The sequence below is a fragment of the Triturus cristatus genome, chromosome 5_1 (genome assembly GCF_964204655.1).
Source record: "Triturus cristatus chromosome 5_1, aTriCri1.1, whole genome shotgun sequence".
Taxonomy (NCBI): Eukaryota; Metazoa; Chordata; class Amphibia; order Caudata; family Salamandridae; genus Triturus; species Triturus cristatus.
This window is the reverse complement of record NC_140587.1, coordinates 491,312,801-491,332,470: the sequence shown is the minus strand read 5'-3', so window position 1 is coordinate 491,332,470 and position 19,670 is coordinate 491,312,801. Positions and strand designations below refer to the sequence as shown.

Sequence of the window (19,670 nt, the reverse complement as noted above, 5' to 3'; positions counted from 1 at the left end):
GAGCCTCGGGCGCGCTTTCTGTGGGAGAGGGCTGGGAGGGCTGGAAACCATAGGGCCCGCTTAGGATGTAGCAGTTATGCCATGACGAGACTTGGGGTGGGGGGGGGGGTGTACAGTGGAGGGTCTAGGGTGTGTGGGACAACGCAGCGGGCTCTGGGAGTTACCTACCAGCAGGCATTGGCTGAGGACCCTTGGGGTCCCTGAGTCTCCGCTAGTGACCCCCTAGGGTGTCTCCGAGGATCTGCCCCGTCCTGGGGTCGCTCAGTCCTATAGTAGTGTCCCCTGACTGGTGCTGAGCCCCGGTGACCGCTCCCGGTGGCTGCGATGCTGAGTCTCAATGACGGCTGTGGAGGAGGGGGGGGCGTGGATGTGGTAGCAGGACATTAGAAGGAGGGGCTGGTCTCCCACATTGCTAAAAGAGGATTATGTGTTTTCTCTCCGCCCCGAATAGGCTGAGCTCCGGGAGCCAAGCCCACCTGCTTCTTCGAGAGCAGGGCAATGAAGCCAATGGGAGTCTATAAAATCCGCCACCGCCAGGCCAGACGGAGACACTCTGACAGCCCAGAGGCCCGGGACGGTACTGCAGACGCGCGGGGACGCACTAGCCGCACTCAGCAGCGATGGCACATCACTGGGGATATGACAAACACAATGGTGAGTCCGCGGGGTGCAGGCAGGGATTTGTGGCACTTTTGTGATCTAGTGCGGAGGAAAAAAGAGGTCACCACTCCCTCTGCCTATCCCGAGCACTGCTCACAGGGAACACTTGTTCTTGAGTGACACCTGCCAAATAGAGGTGCTGAGGGGTCATTACATGTCCCAGCCCTATCCTCAATCCCAGAACCTCTTCCATTGGATCAAGCTGGCTGCTTGGCACAGGCATGGGTGCTATCGGTAGTGTCTGCACGTGCCAGCCTCGCTTCTTCCAGTGCAGCGAAATTACTTGCCCCTTGGGCACAGGTTCTATGGGGGGCCAGGTGAGGTGACTGGCACTGCGCAGAGCTCTCTAGGCAGGTATTAATAATTCTGACAGTGCCTTGAGCCCTCCAAACACCAGCACTGCAGTGAGAAGCTATCGTCCCTAATGGCTCAAACGACCAGTGGTTTAAACAACCGCATTTTACAATGAAGACATCATTTTGCGCTTTTCTTTACTGCCTGTCCCGTGGTCCATGCGGCGGTAAACAACAAGCAAACTTGCTGCGTTTCGTGCTTAGCTACATTCCCGCGCTTTGCATAGGGTAACTGTAACCACACCCGAAACGGGGCTGGAATAAACACACCAATGGCTTCGACTGCAGACAGTCGCGTAACCGCAGAATACCACCGGGGATATATCCCTATCGTCCTTCCTTTTGGCTCGTCTCGAACTCTTCAGACACGCTTTACGCGTGAGGCAGGCACTTGTGCATCAACGACTTCGACATCACTGTCTCCTAAATACCAGGATACATTTGACACCTTTCAAAGTTCTCTTATCCAGGGCTCTGCTGCAGTGCTGCGCCAGGCAGCCGAGCGCGCGCCTCGCTGCGCCTGCTAGTCTTGGAATGCCTTTGACTCTCCTTGACGCTTCCTCGGAAGTGACCTTCAGAGGAACGAGCTGTTTAGAGAAGGAAGAAAACGCCGTGTCTCCCACCATTTCGTCCCCCGATGCCCCCACACACTGCACGCATGCATCATTGCATAAAACACACACCCCTGACCTGACGCATGACCGCGAGCCCCAGAAAGTTCCAGCAGCTTGAGGTGCTTGCTGTCCGCCAGAGCGATGTCCGCATCTGACTTCTGTACACCAAAGGCTGTTCTCTTCTCCCCACAGGCCCCAGCCACTGGCACGAATCCTTCCCCATAGCCGAGGGAGAGCACCAGTCCCCCATCGACATCTGCAGCAAGGCGGCCAAGTATGACCACTCGCTGGAGCCTTTGCGCATTAACTACAACCCGACAACCACGCAGACCATCGTCAACAACGGCCATTCCTTCAACGTGGAGTTCGAGGACTCGCAGGACAAGTCAGGTGAGCTGCGGGGGCGCTGACTCCCGCCACTGTGCTGGTGTGACGACAGCTAGTGGTGATGTCACTGTTGATACGTCACTCCATCGCACAGTTCCTTTGGCTCAAAGCAGATGAAATACAGTAGCGCTCAATGTAGGCACCTGCTCACAATACGTGACTCAACAAATCTGACTTGGGCAAAATAGGGGGCACTATTAAGTAATATCGGGGGGGAGGGGGGTGGAGGTGGCGCAGGAGGCAATAAATGAAGGAAAAAAGTACTCAAGGGTGCCATTTACAAAGGCACTTGACAATTGCGCAGTACACAAGCTACACATCTGCATTCAATTCACAATGTGCAGCTATACAAGCGAGTAATCTAGGATTTACGCGTGTATAATATAGGAAAGGTTCATGTCTAATGAAAATATACGCATAAGTACCCAATTCTACATTTTTTATATTCCATGGATGCATTGCTTAAGTCTATTGATATCTTCCTGTACACACACACATACCTTCTACAGATATGGCGCGTTGGGGAACCTTATTGCATTTCCAACCATTACTTATATTTTTACAGTATCGAACGTATCATAGAAAGGTGTGCATGTACAAAGATGCTTTTGCAATTCACCACTTTTTTGTTGCCGAAATCTGCGCTTAAAGTGTGTTTTTTTTGTTGCGCTGTACCTTTTTATGTAAACTGTGCCATGTAATTTGATTACACATTCGTACAAAATATAAAAGCACATACACAAAAAATATTAGCACATGTATATTGCTATAATGCGTATGGGTGTACCACTAAATGTGGTATAGCGATCATAAACACATTTTACCACATGTGCACACTGTGACAAAACGCGTTTTCATGATATAGAAGGACACAAAATATACTGCTAAGACGTGCATAGTCGTTTGCACATGCACAACATACATACACAATGTTCATATAATACAGGACCTTTCCTCTAAGGCGTACGTTAGGTGCTCTGGAACGCATAGAAATTAAAACTCGTCTGTGTGTGTGTGCGTGCGTGTAGCAGTTTTTCTGCCATATTCTGATTAAGGACCAACTTGTTAAAGTGCGCATTTAAAAAAAAATAATTAGAAAGTAACTGCTATTTATTTACTCTTTGATTGTAAATCTTATGGTTTTTAGTATCTAACAGAACAAATTTAACTTTGAACTTTGAAAACGTGCAACAAGAGATGCCAAATGTAGTTTGCACATCTGGCATAAACGCAAAGTGTGCACGGGGATGAATGCGCGCACGACAACGCGGCTGCAACTGTGCAGAAGTGCACACGACAATGGTTGCACGAGGTCTGTTGTTCGTGACAGGGCTACTAATCTGTTGTACTTTCGCGAGGGTTCGCCTCGCCTGCCTTGCATGCCCTTGGCCGCTGATCAAACCCCCCTTCCTTGGAATGCTCACTCCTTACGTTCTGTAACCTTAAGCAGTGTGCACTAGACGCACATAGAAAGCAGCGGGCGCACCGTTCCACTGTGAGTCACCTGTGCCTGCCCCGGTGCAGAGAGAGCACGGAAACGCTTTGTGAATAGACCACACCGCTTGGAAGCGCGAGCGAGGAGGAGTGGTGCCCGACAGCAGCCGCGAGGGCTTACTGGAGGGGCCGGCGTTCTGAGGAGGAGGCGAGCCCGGGATTCCTAATGAACTCGTCTCCATGCGTACGTGTGTGGGCAAGGGGCGGGGCCTCCGTGAGACGTTGTATCTGATGAATGACAGGTAACACCTGCTGCCTCTTAAGTACTGTCGAGTGACTCTGCCACTCGCTGCCTAGCCTGGGGATGGATTTCATTTCACTTTGTCACTGTGCTAAAAAGACAGGGCCCTGTGTATACATTATTCAGCTGAAGATGTCCGGCAGCATTGACCAACCAATTCTATGTCTGATTGCTCTTCATAACCGTGCGAAGGGAACTCTCAATATTAATTTCTTCAAGGTGGAAAGCGCGCGTGTTTCTTGATGAGAATGCTAATGTTTCTTATCGTGTCTAAGTTAACTGTGTTCTGCAATGCTTTATTTGAGTCGGTGGATTTCAGGGCTCGGCACCCGCACTTATGGCATTCTGCTACATGGTGGCGCTGTTTGACTAGTTTAGAGATGAGCACAACAACAATAGTTTACTAATTCAATACACATTAAAAATGACTATTACCTGCCGCCCAAACCATTCTTTGAGCTTCAGGGGCCTGGAATAGTCTGAACTGTCACACGTGTAGGGGTGTGATGGTTAGTAGTTGTGTTGGTACGCTCATTGGCATCTCTGCGAGGGGCAATGGGTGGTTCAAGCTGCTGTGGCCTCCTGGCAAGGGCCCTGGCACTCATTATTTTACAAATCAAGCACTAGTGTTCTCTTTACTAGCGATGCATTATTGCGCACAGACACACGCAATTGTGCACACACAGGAGCATGTATGCACACTAAGTAGTGTCTCCCACATATTCCTAATTGGCACTCATGACACATATACACAGTACCCACACTCTCTCTCACACACATGTACACACACACACGCTTGAGACTGCATGCCCTCATGCACATTGACCCTCATAAGGGATGAGCAGCACAGACACACACACAATCTCACAAGGGCACCTCACATACATACTCATTTGCAGTCCACTTAAAGACACACATGCAGTAATACACATAGACACTCATACAGGCCCCCTCACATTCTTGTAAGGCAGGCCCTTTCACACACACTCAAGCATGTGTGCACACACACACACACACACACACACACACGTACTCTTGCTCTTTCTTTCTTGCTCTCATAATTTCCTCCTTCAGTGGGAGAAACATTAGTTGTATTAGTTTGTTTTGTCAGTCAGCCTCTTGGGCCGAAAGAAGCAAGAAGGGCACAAACGGTGTTTGCACCTATTTTTGGGTCTTGACTACCATACAGGTTTTGCTGTCTATAAGGGAAAGCCTCTTGTGGACCGTACCATGACCGTATTGTGGTTTTGGAGCCTGCCCATTGCTTACCATTGGTTGGCTTTCTTCTCACTATCATATGGTTATTTTTACTCAGTGCTTTACTTATGCGTTTGTATTGGCCCCTCTTCTGGAGCACTGCCTCTTTAACGTCCTCTTGACTGAATGACTTGTATCCTCCCACTGCTCACTTTCAGGGATTCATGTGTTTCTTTTTCATTCAGCTCTCCGTGAAAGTGCAAATGTGTCCTGGCTCTCTCCCTCGTGGAGTGCTGCCCATCCTTCCCCCCCCAAACCGTCCCATCCTCTCAGTGTTGCTCCCCGCCTCCCCAGCCTGTCTGCTATATTTTGTCAGGATATGAGTGAAGAGAAAACTGTAGGGGTTGTATATATTATCTATTCTGTTTTCCTCATATTGCATATTTATGGAGCTGGGAGACAGGCTGGTTCTGCACTCAGCGTTACAACAAACAAATGATGGACGGAATGCTGACAATGCAGACATTCTCCCCCAGTCAAGAGATCTGGGTTAAATCCATCGTTCTTTTGCCCACTACGCCTCCCCAGTTCAGACATGGCCATATGCAAATCAGTCTTGACCCTGTGCCTCATGGGAACAGTCCAGCCCGAACTGCCAAGCCATGTCTTCCCTGGACCGGAATCAAGCATCCTAGGACCGGTTTCTGGCTATCAGCCCTCATCAGCCAGGATAGCTTGACTCCAGTGGCGTAGTGAGCACAGGTCCCACGTCTGGGAATACCCATCCCACTTAGGGCGAAAAGCGTTACAACAAACAAATGATGGACGGAATGCTGACAATGCAGACATTCTCCCCCAGTCAAGAGATCTGGGTTAAATCCATCGTTCTTTTGCCCACTACGCCACCCCAGTTCAGACATGGCCATATGCAAATCAGTCTTGACCCTGTGCCTCATGGGAACAGTCCAGCCCGAACTGCCAAGCCATGTCTTCCCTGGACCGGAATCAAGCATCCTAGGACCGGTTTCTGGCTATCATCCGTCATCAGCCAGGATAGCTTGACTCCAGTGGCGTAGTGAGCACGGGTCCCACGTCTGGGAATACCCATCCCACTTAGGGCGAAAAGCATTACAACAAACAAATGATGGACGGAATGCTGACAATGCAGACATTCTCCCCCAGTCAAGAGATCTGGGTTAAATCCATCGTTCTTTTGCCCACTACGCCACCCCAGTTCAGACATGGCCATATGCAAATCAGTCTTGACCCTGTGCCTCATGGGAACAGTCCAGCCCGAACTGCCAAGCCATGTCTTCCCTGGACCGGAATCAAGCATCCTAGGACCGGTTTCTGGCTATCAGCCGTCATCAGCCAGGATAGCTTGACTCCAGTGGCGTAGTGAGCACGGGTCCCACGTCTGGGAATACCCATCCCACTTAGGGCGAAAAGCGTTACAACAAACAAATGATGGACGGAATGCTGACAATGCAGACATTCTCCCCCAGTCAAGAGATCTGGGTTAAATCCATCGTTCTTTTGCCCACTACGCCACCCCAGTTCAGACATGGCCATATGCAAATCAGTCTTGACCCTGTGCCTCATGGGAACAGTCCAGCCCGAACTGCCAAGCCATGTCTTCCCTGGACCGGAATCAAGCATCCTAGGACCGGTTTCTGGCTATCAGCCGTCATCAGCCAGGATAGCTTGACTCCAGTGGCGTAGTGAGCACGGGTCCCACTTCTGGGAATACCCATCCCACTTAGGGCGAAAAGCGTTACAACAAACAAATGATGGACGGAATGCTGACAATGCAGACATTCTCCCCCAGTCAAGAGATCTGGGTTAAATCCATCGTTATTTTGCCCACTACGCCACCCCAGTTCAGACATGGCCATATGCAAATCAGTCTTGACCCTGTGCCTCATGGGAACAGTCCAGCCCGAACTGCCAAGCCATGTCTTCCCTGGACCGGAATCAAGCATCCTAGGACCGGTTTCTGGCTATCAGCCGTCATCAGCCAGGATAGCTTGACTCCAGTGGCGTAGTGAGCACGGGTCCCACGTCTGGGAATACCCATCCCACTTAGGGCGAAAAGCGTTACAACAAACAAATGATGGACGGAATGCTGACAATGCAGACATTCTCCCCCAGTCAAGAGATCTGGGTTAAATCCATCGTTCTTTTGCCCACTACGCCACCCCAGTTCAGACATGGCCATATGCAAATCAGTCTTGACCCTGTGCCTCATGGGAACAGTCCAGCCCGAACTGCCAAGCCATGTCTTCCCTGGACCGGAATCAAGCATCCTAGGACCGGTTTCTGGCTATCAGCCGTTATCAGCCAGGATAGCTTGACTCCAGTGGCGTAGTGAGCACGGGTTCCACGTCTGGGAATACCCATCCCACTTAGGGCGAAAAGCGTTACAACAAACAAATGATGGACGGAATGCTGACAATGCAGACATTCTCCCCCAGTCAAGAGATCTGGGTTAAATCCATCGTTCTTTTGCCCACTACGCCAACCCAGTTTAGACATGGCCATATGCAAATCAGTCTTGACCCTGTGCCTCATGGGACCAGTCCAGCCCGAACTCCCAAGCCATGTCTTCCCTGGACCGGGATCAAGCATCCTAGGACCGGTTTCTGGCTATCAGCCGTCATCAGCCAGGATAGCTTGACTCCAGTGGCGTAGTGAGCACAGGTCCCACGTCTGGGAATACCCATCCCACTTAGGGCGAAAAGCGTTACAACAAACAAATGATGGACGGAATGCTGACAATGCAGCCATTCTCTCCCAGTCAAGAGATCTGGGTTAAATCCATCGTTCTTTTGCCCACTACGCCACCCCAGTTCAGACATGGCCATATGCAAATCAGTCTTGACCCTGTGCCTCATGGGAACAGTCCAGCCCGAACTGCCAAGCCATGTCTTCCCTGGACCGGAATCAAGCATCCTAGGACCGGTTTCTGGCTATCAGTCGTCATCAGCCAGGATAGCTTGACTCCAGTGGCGTAGTGAGCACGGGTCCCACGTCTGGGAATACCCATCCCACTGAGGGCGAAAAGCGTTACAACAAACAAATGATGGACGGAATGCTGACAATGCAGACATTCTCCCCTCAGTCAGCTGGCATTCGAGGAAGAAGTTTTACCTACCATGACTGAAAAAGGAACTGTCTCTTCTCGTGGAGGCTGATGCATCTGATACCTGGACTACTGCAGAGGACTAAATGGCTGAAGCATGTTTCAGTTCTGAGTCTTGTGGAAAGCAAATTAAGCCTTGGCAAATGTTTTCCTTTACATTCTGATACTTCCTTTTTCTTTTTAAATTATGCTCAGAGTTTCATTAGTGAAAGTATTTAAAAAATAAAGCAGATCCTTTATAAATATTGAATCCAAGGTTTATTTTGCCTCTCTTAAGCAGTGCTTTACCAACAAACATTTGCAAATCAAATAGCCTGACACTCTCATTATAAAGGCAAGACCTATTAGCATTGCCAGCGCTTGTTGCACTAATGCCTTTCTACAGCTAAATGCTAATCTCACTTGCTCATTTATAGGTTTCTCCTACTGACAGCTTTTAGCTGTTTGTTGTCAAAAGACCTCTTGTGGGCCATACCAAAACTTACTGTGCAATGTGGGCCCGCCCATTGCTTACCTTTGGTTGGTTTCTTGCCACTCTCATATACTTGCTTTTAATTAAATTACATTTCTTCCTCTACTCTTGTTTATCTCGCTCCCTGAGTGTTGCTTCTTACCCATCCTTTTATGTGGATGGCCTGTATCCTTCCTCTGATCACATTTACTTTATTACTTTTTATTTTTCTTTCAGTGCTCCATGGGAGTGCATGTGTTTTCCTGGTCTCTCCCTTGTGTGCTACTTCCTCCCTAAAATTTCCCCCCTAAGCTTCACCTTTCTCTCTCTTCCCAGCTGGTCCATTGCGTCCCCAACTCATTTTTAAAAATGTATTTCTTCTCCATTTCTGCTCTGCCTACTCTCCATAAACCCCAGTTCCCTTTTACCTCACTCTCTACCCCCATCTGCTCCTCTGTCGCTCATCCCACCCCATCACAGGTCTTTTAAAAATCAAAGTTTTTTTTCTTCATTTTATTTGCTTTGGCTGGCAGTTGCCACTATCCGTAAGGCTGCTCTGTTTTTACAACTCACTTTCAGGCATGTTTAAATTCATTTTTTTTATATTTCCCACTTGAAGTGGCGTTCACAATATTGAAACAGCTAAAGAAAAAACTATATAAATTGTCTTCCAGTGTCATGCCATATGTGTTCGCATGCCTGGTGATTTATACATGCATATGTGATTATGCTGGGTCACTGTTGCATCTTGACACATATATGCACAATAGTGTGGACACGTCATCATGCTCTTTTTATTTCTTGCTAATGCTGCACAGCATTAGCAAAAAGCCCGGGCAAAGCCAAGAGGTCCAAACGGTGTAACCTATTGGCTTTGCCAGTGCTTATTGTTGCTGGCAGTAGAGATCCCAGACTTGTTGAATGGGTGTAATGCACGCACAATGGGAGGAAATGCTCTTTGCATGTGTTAATACTCATTATTAGCGTTTGATTGGCAAAGGACCTGTCGCAAATGTAAACCTCTATCTTTTATGGTCGAATGGCTGAAATAAAGTATACATATTGGTATACTCTATCTTTGGAACTATTGGATGGACACACTGGCTTGAAGTGGGCGAGCTTTTTTAACAATGCGCCTGTTGAAAAAAGCTGTCTATGGTATGCATACCAGCACGTCTATAGATGAAATGCCTCCAATTTTCACAAGTTGTTTAAAATGTGTCTTATCACATTCTTTCGTTTTGCGCTTTGTGAACAAGGTGCAAGCATACAAAAAAGACATTCGAATCAGTATGGAAGAAAATGAATACAGCATACTACGGTAGTGGAAATGCTGCCTCTAGCAGCTCAAAGAGACTCATTTGTGGATTTTCCACGCATGGTTGGCCGGTCTGATGATGGGTGCACTCCAAGAGTGACATGCAATCCATTTGCTCTATGTGACCTTGTCACCTTGGGGGATTAGGTGACTGTTCAGTGGCCCCCAGAGGGCGCCACTTGCTTCTCTGACTCAGCTCGGTGCTAGTTAATGGGGCAGCTCCATAGTACATTGATGATGAGCATTTGGTAGTTTGGCAGCATCTTGGGGCTGGTTTTGATTGCTTTACTAAAGTTGACAGCGCCAAGACAAACGAAGGCTTTCTGGCAGCCTGTGCTGTCTCTACATGCCCGAAGCCCCACACATCTCTATTCCCCTGAGGTACAACTCCGTCTATTGTTTTTTTTGTGTGTGCAGATTTTATATAGCGCGTACTCAACCCGAAGGTATTGGAGCGCTTTACATGAGCACCGGTTACGTTACACATTCAGGCACGGGGAGATTAAGTGATTTGCCCAGAATCACAGGATGTGGACGCGACCCCGAGGCTCGAACCCTGGTTTCCAGAACCAAAGTCGGCAGTCTAGTCCACGGACCACATCCTCTCCCCGATATTGTTAATATCACCCTGTCTTTGTACACTCCGCATTCTTATTAAAAAAGTGTCATCATTCCTGCATCGAACATCACACAGCCCCTCTTGTTACCGGGTGGAATTAATAGAAGACTTGAAAAGGGGTGCATAATGAAAGGACACGTACAGTGGTGAGAGAGGGCAGGGGTCGGGGAGTGTGTTTAAAGAGAAAGACAGAGTCTTGTGGTTGGCACACTGGTCTGGTTGTTTCTCTGCCAAGCTTCTCCTCTCCCACTGGCCCTTCTGTGAGCTGCTTCCTGTGCTCAGCATGCCTAACAGCCTGGCTCTGTTCCCCAGGGTACTGACACTTGAAGCCCTCCTTGTCTTGAAGAAATGATATTGCTTGCTAGGCTCTTAGCTCTTCCTGGCAAGCAATGTCTAAAGAAATAAGCCTAAATGTACTCACTTGCCTCTTTTCCACTAGCCTTGACCTGGAGATGTTTGAAGCTGTCTGTCGGCCCCTTGCGATGTAGTTGACCTCTTCCAAGTCCGATAGGTGCGGATCTGCAGAAAAATGTGCTCACGCCCATCACTGACCAGTATATTGGAACATGAAAGGATGTAATTGATCCATTGTCCATTAGACATCTGTAGATATCCGCAGTGAACTCTGTCCACTCTCACTGACATTGTCCCCAAAATCCCCTCTAGGGCTGTCTCTGATTCTCTCTTCATGGTGGCCATTTTTCCCCCAAAGTGTCAGGAAAGCCCGCTAAATTATTTTTAGCAAAAACTCGTCCTCAAAGATGATTCAAACTTGCGCTTGATTAATTTGCCCTTTATAATCTTCTTCCTGTTGCATCAATTCTAACATCAGATTTGAGTGGTTTAGTGTATGTTTTATCTTTTCTATTTCCCAAAGACAGGTGTACACATTTACTTGACATGTGTTGCAGCTGAGGAGCTAAAGTGGAACAGGTGGGGAGCTACAATCCTTGGCACAAGCAAAGCTTAGTGCCAGCTCTGCATACCCTGCCTCTGCGTAGCACCACATAACCTTAAAAGACGATAAAGGGCTACTTTCGCAAACAGCCCTGGTAGGACGTTTTATGGGTGTCCTAACATGTAGACAGAAAGTACTTGAAGCGTACACTATTCACTCACTCATAAATGATATCTATGTGTAAATTGTGTGGCATGATTAGACTGTAGCTGCAGACACTTGAGAACAAAGAGGTCCTAAGTGCTGCCCTAAAAAGGAATCCATGAGTACATCTTGCACGTCATTAAAACATACTTTCACTATCATGGTAAGTGCAGTGTACAATAAAGGGATTACATCAATTCAGGCGCGCAACACCCATTGGGCTCACCGGGCTTCAGCCCCCCCCCCGTCGTGTGTGACAGCCCGGCCGAGACAGCCTCGCAGGCTGGCGTCCGTCTAATTGCAGCCGCACCAGAGTACTTCACGGGTCTTTAAAAGACCATTATCTCGTTAATGAGGCTTTTGTTGTGTCTTCACCCCTTCTTACAGCCATTCTGCCTATGGCTGGAAGACTTAGCCCCCCCCGAAATCTTTTTCAGCCCCCCCCGAAATTTGGCTCTAGTTGCCTGCCTGCATCAATTGGAAAACAATAAACATAGATAAATCGACCTCTCACTTTGAACTCTAACACCACGCCATAACAATTCCATTTCACCCGTTCCTTGATATTTGGGCACCATTTTTAGATTTTAGCTTACATTCGACACATTTTAGGCACTCTCTTTTTTTCTGGGAAATCAAAAAACCCATAGAAACCAACTGCTGTTCGTGCCAATCCGATAAATAAAACACTACAAGCGACGCATGCACTAAGCTGTGGTTAGCGTTCATAAGGAGAAAGTAATGACCAATAGTATGGAGTGAAAGGGGAGGGCCACTGACAGCCTGTACACGGGTGAGAAGAACATGTGCAAACACCATTAAAGTTATCCACGGTGTGATTTTTAACAAGGCCGTGCTGAAAATGTGAGGCATAACAAGTTAAACAGAGCAATAAAACACCCGCCATTGGCAGAGAGAGACGGTTCTGCGTGCTATGAGCATCCTTGCAGCCTTAGAAGAGTCAACGTGCAACAAGTGACGCCTCGCAGGGAAACAGCAAGTGTGCACAGAGCCCCGTTTTTAATGGCCTCTTTACACATCGTTGCATTGCATATAGCAGGTGCCCCAATCACCGTGAAATGAGGTTATCTCAGTTGATCGCAGTTCCCTGTCGCGGAAGCTTGTAAAGTGCTGTGTTACTATTCTGCAGGCTTTCCGGCATGAGTACATCCCTAGGTCCATGTACGCGTGTGACGTGTCCTTTGCGGTGGTGGACTGGGAACTAAAAGTAGCCATGGAAAATGTGTTCATGCCAGCCCACGAGAAGACCAGTTGAATGTAGCACGAGTGAGCCTGACAGTCTGGAGGGTTCAGTGAGTTAAATTATACACACCTACCAGGCTGGATAGATGATCAATCGTCGAGGAATCTACCCTTAAAAGAAACCTTACAGGAGTTTTACTTGCGGGCCAAATGGCCAGTCCTGCCCTGTCCTGATGAAGCACATTAGACCAGGACCTCAGAGAGAAGGTTAATACTTTCTTTATTATGCCGCGGCCATTATTAAACCATCCATGCAGATATAAACTCAGTAAGAAAAGGCACTTAAAACGGGGGGAATCACACTGAGCAGAGACCCCCATAAACCATTTGCTTGATGCAAGGGTATTTTTGCTGCCCACTGCCCTTTTTGAGATTAGTGCAGGCGACCCTCACGGATCACTACCGAAGACCAGAGAGCCCAATGCACATTACCAGGTGATTGAAATGCTGTATTTGTCTCTTCTCTGAGCACCTGTACTGTTGGCCCCCACCCTCCTGGAACCCAATCTGGACCGAGAGCGTGGCCAGCAATACAAAAGAAGTGCACGGACCTGCTGGTCACCACGACCAGAGTCGCCCTAAGGTTCCTGTACTAATTTCTCCTAAATTTGAGCCGCAATCCCAGGCGGGAGCTGGCTCCATTTCTCAAATCCCCAGCTTTGGTTGGGGATGCTCAGAGAGCTTCCCGAGGCCCATGGGCATCCTCCTTTTCGGAGGTCCCCCACCCCCTTGGGGAAACAGGAAGAAGAAATGCAGGGACCCTCTGGTGACGTCAATTGGAGTTGCACTGTGGTCCCTACATAGCAAATTGAAACAACTTATGAAAGCAGAGAGCCTCAAAACTGCGCTGCAGCCGTCTGCTTTCTCGGCTGCATAGCTATTGATGGTGGGTGAGTCACAGGTGAGATTTTGGTACTGGGAGACAACTTACTTGTGATTTTAGAGCCGAGCATTGAGATGGAACTTGTTCCGCGTTTCTTTGATCTCTGAACTGCCAAACCCTCAAACTTGGTCCCAGAGATTGTGGTCTCAGCTGTAGAGACGTGCCCGTCTCTATTCCCCAGGGTCCCAATCCCCCACCCCTCTTTTCGACCATTTTCTATTGCTCATTTGAAGAATCTCCAACAACATAAGAGATCCCTTCTTCTCAAACAGAGAAGAAGGACTTCAAAAGCCTAAATAGCGGCCATCTTAGTTGTGGGCAAAGAAGAATTGCAAAACCAGTGGCCATCTTGGATTAGGCTTTAACTACTTCAGTAAGAAAGGGCAATAAGCCTGGACTGGGCATCTCAGTAAGAAAATTACAATTCAAAAACAGTGGCCCTCTTGGACTGGGCATTTTGCCCTCCTACCAACTAATTCTCTCAGTAAAGCAGTTATTTTAACCCTATTACTTCTTCCCCCTCGCCTTTCCACAATCAATACCAGTCAGGTAACTTACCTGCCGGCTCCCCATCTTGAAATCAACCACACGCTGCAGCACCTTGAAGACTCATCTATCTTTACTGAAATCTGCATTCAAATATGCACACCTCCACAGCATCCCCCACCTCCACACTTCCCAGCAACTTGAAACCCCATGGACCAAACTCCTTTTCCATAACTTACCCCGAGACCTCTCAGCAATTGCCACCATAAACCTCAAACACAGTCTGATCAAACTACACCTTGAAACTCTAAGAACGTATATATCTACTTAATCTCCTCCAAAGGACTTAAGAAAACCAATCTCATCTTCCCCAAATCCCTCCTTGCGCAATGGCACACAACCTTAGCCAACCTCCTTAACATCACAAAATCCGCTAACATCCTTTACGGCTGAAAACTGTCGATAGCCAACTCCCCAACTTTCAAGGGCACGGCCACTATAACCATCTACAGGAACAGAAATATCATGATTCAAGACAATGATTTCAACCTTTGTACCTTCGACTACATCTTCTCGACACTACGGAATGCCGTCCACCACAACCACAACCACCCCCTACCCACCCTCCACCCCAGATTATAACAAAAGATGAAAAACTTTAGACTCCTGCTATCCCCCCCTATTCCAGCCCCTCAGCCATCACATGCTCCACCCACCCCACTGCCCCCACAAAACAGGCCACCTCCTCCTTTCGTGATTACACTACAGCCCTTCACCCCCAAGCGGTAGTCAACCCAGCTATGCCTTAAGAACCTGTCTCCACCCCCTCGCGATTACACCACATCCTTTCACCCCTTAGCGGTAGTCCACGCAGCTAAGCTTATTACAGAGATCAGTCCAGCCCTGAACTTCAACAACCTATATCCGAAACCCAACAGCAACCCTTCCAACAACGCCCCAAACCTATCCCCCACTGCCCCCCCCTCTTCCATCCTCCCCCAATGGACCTCAGTCTCAGAGACACCTACTCCTGGTAATCCTAAACTGCTCCTTATCCATTGCAACTCGTCTCAGGCTAAACTTCAGAGATACTCCATGAACCACCTCTTCAACTCCACTGTCCACTCCAGGATAGAAACCCAGAACTACTTTACCTACACCTTCACAAACCTTATTCTTTCCATATCTAAAATGCCCCGCACAAGAAAATTCGCACCCCTCTAACTCTGACTTGAAGGTAAGGCCAACTCTCATGGAAAAGCAACTCAACGAAATAATGCAGGGCATTACTTATGTCCTGATGACACTTAAATCCCAACCTGAATTGGCCCACAACCCACACCTCCCCTCCTCCCATTACGCTAGACAAGCCCCATGGTTACCCCGGATCCACCCTTACTGCTGACTCACATCCCCTCTCGCCAGCCTAGCTCCAAGGCTGAAAAGATCGCCCCCTGGAATTTCTATGAGAGAAGCGATGGCCTAAGCCAATACCAATGACTTGACCCATAACCAGCCAAACCACACACCAAGATTTCTGTGATTACTGGAATCGGGAGAAACACCAACCCTCCAAAAATGGCAAGTCCCCCCAACCAACCACATCATGATCCTCATGGCTGCCCTCCCCAGAAGCCAAACAGCAGCAATAACATCAACTGCATGCTCATAAACTGAAGATCACCCACTAAACATGCAATAGATGTAGCTGAAGCCATCATAAACCATGGCATTGGCATCGCATTTGTCACCGAAACATGGCTAAATGACTCTCCTATCCTATCCTTGAACTACGAGTCCCCCCTTTCTTCTCCATCATCATGAAAGAAAGGGAGAATTGCACTGGGGGTGGCATAGTTATTATCCACTAGACAAATATCTACATGACAGAAACAGACACCTATTCCTACCCCACATTTGAACATATCAGTGTAAACTTAAAAATGAAGACCAACAAAACTGCGAAATGCCACCTACTCTATCACCCATCAGGCAACACATACTCCTTCAGAGAATACCTATTGAAACGGATTATGCACAGCTTACTCTCAGACAACAGCAACCTATTTCTAGGTGACATCAACCTACACTGAAATGATGAGAATAATACTCAAAAACTATCCTTAAACAATCTCCTTCTCAGCAAAAACCTCATCCAGCTCTGCAAAAGGCAAACTCAAACCTGAGGCGTGACCCTAGACGCCATCATAGCACACAAGGAAGCAATAAATATCGACAACATCATTCCAGTCAACTGATAGGACCACCACATCATTCTGTTTCACATCAACAAAATGGAAGCCCCCCACTCGCACTCAGAAAAACATACAATGGTCCACCAACATAAATCAGATTCCATTGGAGACCCTAGAAGAAAGAATGATTTCCCTATTCCCCCCGCCAACTGACAAGCTTTCTACAGAGGACCTCACTTCCCATTATAACTCAACAATATCATCCATCCTAGACCAACTGACACTGGCCATCCTCCGGTAACCCTCCTACCAGAAGGAAGTAACCCAACGCACTGCACCCTCTCTGAACTCACCAAGTGATGGCCTCTCAACTTGAGCGGTCTGGATGTGACACAATCCCAAGACGCCTGCAACACACAAGAGATGGAGGTCATTGGAGGAGGTCTTCTCAAAGAGGATTGCGAATACCAAGCCCTCCTCCCACCTCATATATCCTCTTCCGGCATCCTTGACAAAAGTCTCAACCACGTCCTAACTCCTCCATGAACTAAAATAATAAACAGCTATCTGAGTAATGGGATGATGCTTGACTGCCTCAAACTACGACAAGTCTCTCCCCTGCTGAAGAAACCAAGTTCACACCGAGAAACCTAAACAAATTCAGGTCTATCTCCAACCTCTCTTTCATGGCCAAAATACTTGAAAAATGCGTTCTCTCCCAACTCACCCAACACATTGAAGCCAATAATCTTCTCAACTCACTCCAATCAGGCTTTAGAAAAGGATGTAGCGCGGAAACCGCCCTACTAAGCATAGCGTATGACATACACTGGACTCTGACAGATGCTGCCTCCTCTTAGATCTATCAGTGGCCTTTGACACAGTTGATCACAAACTGCTTACAGAATAGCTCCAAATTTGGCTCAGAGTAGACAGCCTGGTCCTGAAACGGTTTGCCTCCTATCTCCATAACCACTCTTAGCTAATAAAAAACAACAACTCTACCTCAGACACACCCATCATAACCAGGGGTGTCCCCAAGGCTCAATCCTCTCTCCTACACTTTTCAATGTGTACATTAAACCCCTCACCACCATTCTCAAACAAGCTAACATCCTCTAATACCTTTATGTGGATGACACCCAGATCTACCCAGAAATATTCTCACTAGAAAACTTTAAAAGACTAAACTCCACTCTCAAAAAGGTCAAACCTGGTTCTCACTTAACCACCTGAAACGCAACCAAGACAAGAAGGAAATCCTTCTCCTATTCGACAATGGTCTCACCTTCCAGGCCCAAGACTGTATAGACTCCATTGATGCGTTGAACTGCAAACTGACACTTTCCGAATACATCAACACCTTGGGGATCTCCCTCGATCCAAGCCTGAACATGAACCAACACAAAGAATACAGCTAAAGGATCATTTTTAAACCTGAAACTCCTACACAAAATTGAACTCTTCCTCCCCTCAAATGATCTAAAGAAAGCCGTCCAAGCGATGATGCTGTCTAGATTGGACTACAGGAATGTCACTCTCACTGGCTCGGCGAATTCGCAGCTAGCCCCCCTAAGAGTCACACTTAGTGCAGCAGCAAGGATGTTCACCAGAGCAAAAAGCCATGATCACATCTACCTCTCACTAAAAATTTCTAATTGGCTTGTGGTTGAAACCTGCTGCGGTTTCAAAACAACCTGCTTCACCCACAAAGTCCTCCACATCGGGAAACCAGCTTACCTTGCATGCAAACTCTCTAAGGCCGTCCAGTCCCACAACCTAAGATGCACCAACACTCTGCTCCTCATTACACCCAAAAAACACAAACAAAAAGTCCTCACACACTCAAGATATGAAACTCCCTCCATGTTCATTTAAGGACGAACCCCTCCTATGTGGGCTTCAAAACGCAGCTAAAAGATCTTCTCCTCAACCAACACTTCAACCCTTCAGACTTCAACGCCTAATTCCTCCTTTGAACTTTTTGCTCTCATACCTTAGCCTCTCCCCACACACAAACTACTGTTACCTGACCCACAATGAATATGTATATTGTACGTAACATGGTCTTTATCTCTGTCTGTAAAGCACTCTGATTCCCCAGGTTCTTGCCAGCGCTATATAAAACTCTTTAAATAAAGTAAATAAATAAAATGCCTAGGAATTGTGAGAAGAGCAAATCAATGGTATTTTTCTTGAAAGAAGGTGGGGTGTACCATAGATGGTTTCTTCATAGAGAAGGTAAAATAAATACACATTTATAGGTAAGATTTGGCTATGGCATGAAATCGAGCTGTAGATATGAATTGTCTAAAGAGGGTCAACACTTGCCTTGGTGTCACACCTGTTGCTCTGCCTGTGCAGTTTGCAGAACAGTGGTTATGAGGGGATTGTGATTTGGAGCCCCAGTTTGCTGATATCATTGTGATAAATCACTGTAAATTGAAGAAAAATTATGGAGGTCTACACTACATTTCCTAAGATAGGGACACATGGCAGCTGTACAGCTGGAGGATGTCTCATGCCTAGCAGTGCCTAATTGGACCAGTCTCTTCTTCAGCAGATACTATGACACTTGCAATGATCCACCTGAAAGTTCAATAACATTGGTCAATTATTTCATTGCTAAACGTTGCTGTCACAATAGAGATTTTAGCAGATTTAAGTTATCGTTGGTAGTGTCACAGAGCTTGCTCTCAGCTGGGAATGCAGACAATGCAGAAATGCTCCTGAAAAAAGCAGCCAGAGGATGGTCTAAGAATTACAATACTGGTAATTTATCGAAATCAGCTTTGAGCGATTATGGCAATTTTTCAAGAACTGGCACTTAACAAAACTATTTTTCAGGTCTTTGATTTCCTGAGGGTACTCTATTAACAGTGCTTAATTTAAGCAAGTGGTAGCAGGTGGGGCCCACTGGCACACATTTTTTTGCCAGTGGGACTTTTTTTTTTAACAGATCTTGACTCAAAGCAAGAGAGAGAAACACAGAAAATGGGTAATGGGTGAAGAGAAAGATGTGAAAATAGTGACAAAATAGGAAAGCACAGGTAAAACAACCTGCAAGAGTGAAATAAAGAGGCTCAAAGAGTACAGCGGTGAATCAGAGAGGCATGAGCAGAATCAAGACTAGACAGCTTTGGTATTTGGCAATCCGAACACTCAGCAGTGCCAGCGGAGGGCTTAAGAAAAGCTTCGGGTGCTGACACTTACTTCTTCTACATATTAAGTACTGCACATCAGGGCATCACATTCTAGTTTGGCT

General features: G+C 47.3%; 1 protein-coding gene across 2 annotated transcripts in view; it reads left to right on the top strand.

Moving 5' to 3' along the window:
• LOC146831106 (carbonic anhydrase 2-like) overlaps nt 1-19,670 on the top strand; it is a 93,761-nt gene that overhangs the window by 1,659 nt on the left and 72,432 nt on the right. For both annotated transcript variants that reach the window (XM_085605339.1, XM_085605338.1), the window contains exons 2-3: nt 452-654; nt 1,820-2,017. In XM_085605339.1, coding sequence (XP_085461465.1) covers nt 621-654; nt 1,820-2,017 — 232 coding nt within the window. In that variant the 5' untranslated portion in view covers nt 452-620. The remainder of the gene's footprint in view (nt 1-451; nt 655-1,819; nt 2,018-19,670) is intronic.